The 6,000-nt window shown below is 38.1% G+C and overlaps 1 protein-coding gene across 1 annotated transcript; it reads right to left on the bottom strand.

Moving 5' to 3' along the window:
• Positions 1-207: 207 nt before the first annotated feature.
• Positions 208-869, bottom strand: LOC131178389 (leucine-rich repeat extensin-like protein 5). Its single transcript, XM_058143347.1, has 2 exons — positions 378-869; positions 208-216 (listed from the first exon to the last, which is right to left on the bottom strand). The coding sequence occupies exons 1-2, from the start codon at positions 867-869 to the stop codon at positions 208-210; spliced, it is 501 nt and encodes a 166-aa protein (XP_057999330.1).
• Positions 870-6,000: the final 5,131 nt, after the last annotated feature.

Raw genomic sequence — 6,000 nt, 5'->3', positions numbered from 1 at the left:
TGCTGCCACTCAATATTTTTATACCCCGAATCCTGAAAACCAAAAATTGCATTCATAGCATCCATGTCTAACTCCCTATCAATTCCAGCACATCGAAAATATATCACATCTTTATGTTCAGGCACTGTTGGTTTGAAATTCAGCCTTAAGGAACTCAAAAATTCCAGGGTCAAATCCTTGTACACTGGTTCCCTAATTTTAGCAAAATCAGTCCAGCTAACAGCATCCAAATAGGCAAATACAGAGTCATAAATGCCTAATTCTTTCAAAATCTGCTCATCCATATACTTGTTTGCCAAAATAGGTTTAGAAACTAATTTCTCATAGGCATTTTTCATACCCATATCCTTAAAAGCCCAAGGTAATGGAGAAATTACCTCCTCTATATTATCGGCAGATGACGCAGGTGCTGGAGAGTGTAAGGGAGACTGAGGTACTGGTGTTTGGACCACTGGTGCTGGAGTTTGCGAGGAAGACCTGGTCCTTTTGCTGACTGGTTCAGAGGACGGCTGAGGTGGAGAATTTAGGTCGAAAGGAACAGAGGGTACTCGTTTTCGTTTTCCGACAGGGGTTTCCTTGGGTCTACCTACAGCCCTGTTAGTTTTGCCTTTGGTTTTCGTTTGAGTAGGCGCAGGCTTAGGCACTGGTTCTGGGGAATGGGTGTCGAGAATTGGTGTTTCATTTTGCGGTTCAGTTTGCGGCGAGAGGGGAGTCGGCAGAATGAGAGGTGGTATTTGGCTTGGGGGTAGTGGTGGTGACTGAGGTGGTGGCGATTGAGGTAATGGCGGCGTTTGTGGTGGCGGTGACTGAGGGAGCGGCGGACTGGGGCTGAGGTTAGGGTTTGTGGGCAATGAGGATGGAATACCCATTTTTGATTTGACAGAATGTCGAAATCTACTGAGTTTGGGTTTGTGGGAAGACCACATTTTAGTTCTTACCATTTTAATGAAAAGAAAGAAACATTTCGGCTTCCCGTAAAGATTACCGGAAAAAATGGCGTGGGAAAGGAGTCGACGGAATGAGAGGTTTATCGGGAGTGTGGTGAGGCTTTTGGAAAATTGGCGGACATTTTGGGCTATTTTAAATTGTGGGGCAGACTTATGGTAATATGGGCCATGCTTGGGGTTAAGCATAAGGTTCAGCAGAATTTGCTTAAGACTCTGCTTGACAAGCAATGTCATCAGCAAGTTTCGGCAGGTTATGGGAAAAATTGTGATTTTGCTTACCAAAAACAGTCCAAAAGCTATGGAATTCTATTATGACCCTCAGCAATTACCAAATACACACAAACACCATAAAATTGAGGGATTTAAGTTCATCATCTCTTCGCACTCATCAAACACAATATATTTTCATTTAGCTCATGCAAGCATTTTTCAATTAAGGCACTAATTGTGATTACCTTTTTGCACACTTAATGAAATGGTCTTCTTTCTAAACTTATACCAAAAGCACATTTTCAGCAGCATTTGAGACAAGTTCCAATCAATCAAAAAATTGCAGAAAAGACATAGAAATTGACCTTTTAAGCAGCATGAACAGTAGCATAAACAGTAACCAAAATCTGCAGATTATAAAAACTAGCAGCAATTCAAACAAAAACATGCAAATTCCTATCAGACTACAAAATTATATATACACTAAAAGGTGAAACTCAACAAACACTATTTTTGCACTTCAATAAAGCTCACATCAGTCCTAAATATCAAAATTGATCCTCATCTAAGTTGCATTTCACAGAATTTACACAAAACACAAAATCAAACATGTGCTATCAAGTAGATTGCAATATCAGCAATTTAGCACAGGTTTAAAGGTGGTACTCTTCATAGGGACTGGATAAATTGCTGAATTTTGCTTATACTTGCCCCCTTTCAATTCTTTCTTTTTGCTACAAGTGTTAATTTGCCCCATCTTCATGAATGACCTACAAAAGATAAACAAATGTCACTTTTGAGTTTAATGAGGGTGAAAACTGAAAATGAAATGAAATGGAAAATTAATGAACTATAAAAGGATACGCTTGGGTTGCCTCCCAAGAAGCGCTTGTTTAAGGTCTTAAGCTTGACCTTCCACTCCAATTCACCTAAGTATCCCTGATTGGAGAACTAAGCCATGAAACCTCTACAACCTTTTGTGTGGGTTCTCCAACAATATAATGCTTTAATCTCTGCCCATTAACTTTGAAAGTCCCTGAGGTTTCATTGCCTATCTCAACAGCTCCATAGGGGTATACTTTTATAACAGTGTAAGGCCCTGACCATCTTGACTTTAATTTTCCTGGAAATAACCTTAACCTAGAGTTATATAGGAGAACAACATCACCTTCCTGAAATTCTTTCCTCCTAATATGCTTATCATGCCATCTCTTAGTTCTTTCCTTGTAAAGCTTGGCATTTTCATAAGCATCCAATCTAAGTTCCTCAAGTTCATTTAATTGCAGCATTCTTTTTTCTCCTGCAGTTTTTAAGTCAAAATTCAGTGTCCTTATGGCCCAATATGCTCTATGCTCCAACTCCAAAGGTAAATGACAAGCTTTCCCATAAACCAATCTAAATGGGGTAGTTCCAATAAGAGTTTTAAAAGCTGTTCTATAGGCCCAAAGAGCATCATCTAACTTTAGTGACCAATCTTTCCTTGAACTATTCACTGTTTTCTCAAGAATTCTTTTCAGCTCTCTATTTGAGATCTCCACTTGACCACTAGTTTTTGGATGGTAGGGTGTTGCAATCTTATGCTTCACTCCATATTTTTGTAATAATCTTTCAAATTGATGGTTGCAAAAATGAGAACCTCCATCACTTATAATGGCACGTGGAGTTCCAAATCTTGTAAAAATGAACTTTTTAAGAAATTTAATCACAACTCTAACATCATTAGTTGGAGATGGTATAGCTTCAACCCATTTGCTCACATAATCTACTCCAACTAAAATGTATTTGTGTCCCAAAGACGATGGAAAAGGTCCCATGAAATCAATGCCCCACACATCAAATAGTTCCACTTCCAATATATTTTGGAGGGCCATTTCATCTCTCTTTGAGATATTACCCATCCTTTGACACCTATCACATGCATTTACAAACTTCCTCACATCCTTAAACATGTGTGGCCAAAAGAACCCTGCTTGAAGAACTTTTTCTGCAGTCTTTGTCACACTCATATGACCCCCATAAAGTGAAGAATGGCAATCTTTAATAACATTCCCTATCTCCTCATCAGCTAAACATCTTCTAATCAGCCCATCTCTGCATCTCTTGAACAAAAATGGCTCCTCCCAATCATAATCCTTCACATCAAAAAGAAATTTCTTCTTTTGCTGCCATGTTAGATCAGGTGGAAGGATTCCACACACTAGATAGTTCACAAAATCTGCATACCAAGGGACTTGTGCATTCATGATTACTAACAGTTACTCATCAGGAAAATAATCATCTATTGGGAGCTCTTTTCCCAAATTATCTCCTTGTTCTTGCCTCAATCTAGATAGATGATCCGCTACCACATTTTCTACTCCTTTCTTATCTTTAATTTCCAAGTCAAACTCTTGAAGGAGTAGCACCCACCTTATCAATCTAGGTTTAGCCTCTTTTTTCTGAAGGAGATACTTGATAGCTGCATGATCCGTGTACACTATTACCTTTGACCCCACAAGATAGGACCTGAATTTGTCCACTGCAAATACTACTGCCAAAAACTCTTTCTCTGTAGTAGAGTAATTTATTTGAGCATCATCCAAGGTCCTACTTGCATAGTATATTGCATACACCTTCTTATCTCTCCTTTGTCCCAAAACAGCCCCAATGGCATAATCACTAGCATCGCACATTAACTCAAAAGGTAATGACCAATCGGGTGGCTGCATAATAGGAGCAGATATCAAAGCTTCCTTTATCCTGCAAAAAGCATTCATACAATTAGTATCAAAATTAAATTCCACATCTTTACTCAATAAATTGGTAAGAGGTTTAGAAATCTTAAAGAAATCCTTGATGAATCTCCTGTAAAATCCAGCATGCCACAAGAAACTCCTCACTCCCTTCACAGATGTTGGGGGTGGCATTTTCTCAATAATTTCTATCTTTGCTTTATCCACCTTAATACCCCTGTTTGACACAAGATGTCCCAAAACAATTCCTTCTTGTACCATAAAATGGCACTTTTCCTAATTCAAAACTAAATTGAACTCTTCACATCTTTGCAAAACCTTAGACAAGTTAGATAAGCATTCATCAAAAGATTTACCATACACAGAAAAATCATCCATGAACACTTCCATAATACCCTCAATCATGTCATAAAATATGGACATCATACATCTTTGAAATGTAGCAGGGGCATTACATAGTCCAAATGGCATCCTTCGATATGCAAAGGTACCATAAGGACATGTGAAGGTAGTTTTATTCTGATCATCTGGGTGAATAGGGATCTGAAAGAACCCTGAATAGCCATCCAAATAGCAAAAATAAGAATGATGAGCTAGTCTCTCAAGCATTTGATCTATAAATGGTAATGGAAAATGGTCCTTTCTGGTTGCATTATTCAATTTCCTATAGTCTATACACATTCTCCATCCAAGCTGATACCTTGTAGGTATTAGTTCATCATTTTCATTTTTCACTACTGTGATGCCCCCTTTCTTGGGTACAACATGAACTGGACTTACCCAATTGCTGTCAGAAACAGGGTAAATAATACCCGCATCAAGCAATTTCAAGATCTCCTTTTTCACAACCTCTTTCATATTTGGATTCAATCTCCTTTGTGATTCTCGAGAGGCTTTATGGTCATTTTCCAACAAAATTCTATGCATGCACACAGAAGGGTGTATTCCTTCAATATCATCAATGGTATAACCAATTATCCTTCTATGCTTTCTAAGAACTCTCAATAATTTTTCAACTTCACAATCAGTCAATTTAGCACTAACAATCACAGGATATGTAGAATTTTGAGCTAGAAAAGCATACCTGAGATTTGTTGGAAGAGGTTTTAACTCTACCTTAGGTGCTTCACTTTTTTCAAGCTTTGATGATGAAGTTGTTTCTTGCTTCAAATTCCCAATCTTTTTAATATCAGCCATAGGCAAAGGTGGATTTCCTTCCAAAATTGTAGCATATTCTGCAGCTTCTTCAATCTCATCCCCTTTTCTGATGTTATGAACCAAACAAGCTTCTAAGGGATCTTTAGGATGTTACTTTTTAAGCACTTCTCTAACCTCTTCATCTATCACATCAACTCTCAAGCACGAGTTTGAATCATCTTTCTTTTTCATTGCTTGAAACAAATTAAATTCAACTTTCTCTTCCCCAACTTCTAATGTAAGTCTCCCATTTTTTACATCAATCACAGCTCCAGCAGTAGCAAGGAAAGGTCTGCCAAGAATAATAGGTATGTGTACATCTTCCTCCATCTCCAATACCACAAAATCCACTGGTATGAAAAATTTCCCAACTTTCAGAGGAACATTCTCAATCACCCCAATTGGAAATTTAATAGACCTATCTGCTAACTGTAGTGAGATGGTAGTAGGCTTCATTTCTCCAATCTTCACTTTCTCATAGATAAACAATGGCATCAGACTAACACTGGCTCCAAGATCACATAAAGCCTTATCTATACTGATATCCCCAATGTGACATGGTATGGAGAAACTTCCAGGATCCTTCAGTTTGGGTGGAAGCTTATTTTGCAAAATAGCACTGCTTTCTTCCGTGAGAGCTACAGTCTTAAATTCCTCCAATTTCTTCTTGTTAGATAAAATCTCCTTCAAAAATTTAGCATATGAAGGCATTTGTGCTAAGGCATCAGTGAAAGGAATAGTCACATGCAAAGACTTCAATACCTCCAAGAACTTCCCAAATTGTTTATCCAATTTTGCTTTCTGAAATCTTTGTGGGAATGGTAAAGGTGGCATGTAGGCTTTAGGTGCAACATATTTAGGCTCTTCTTCTTTGCTCTCCCTCTCCTTACTTCCTTTTTCTTCCACTGAATTTT

The sequence above is a fragment of the Hevea brasiliensis genome, chromosome 3 (assembly GCF_030052815.1).
Source record: "Hevea brasiliensis isolate MT/VB/25A 57/8 chromosome 3, ASM3005281v1, whole genome shotgun sequence".
NCBI lineage: Eukaryota > Viridiplantae > Streptophyta > Magnoliopsida > Malpighiales > Euphorbiaceae > Hevea > Hevea brasiliensis.
This window is presented reverse-complemented; position numbering and strand designations above follow the sequence as displayed.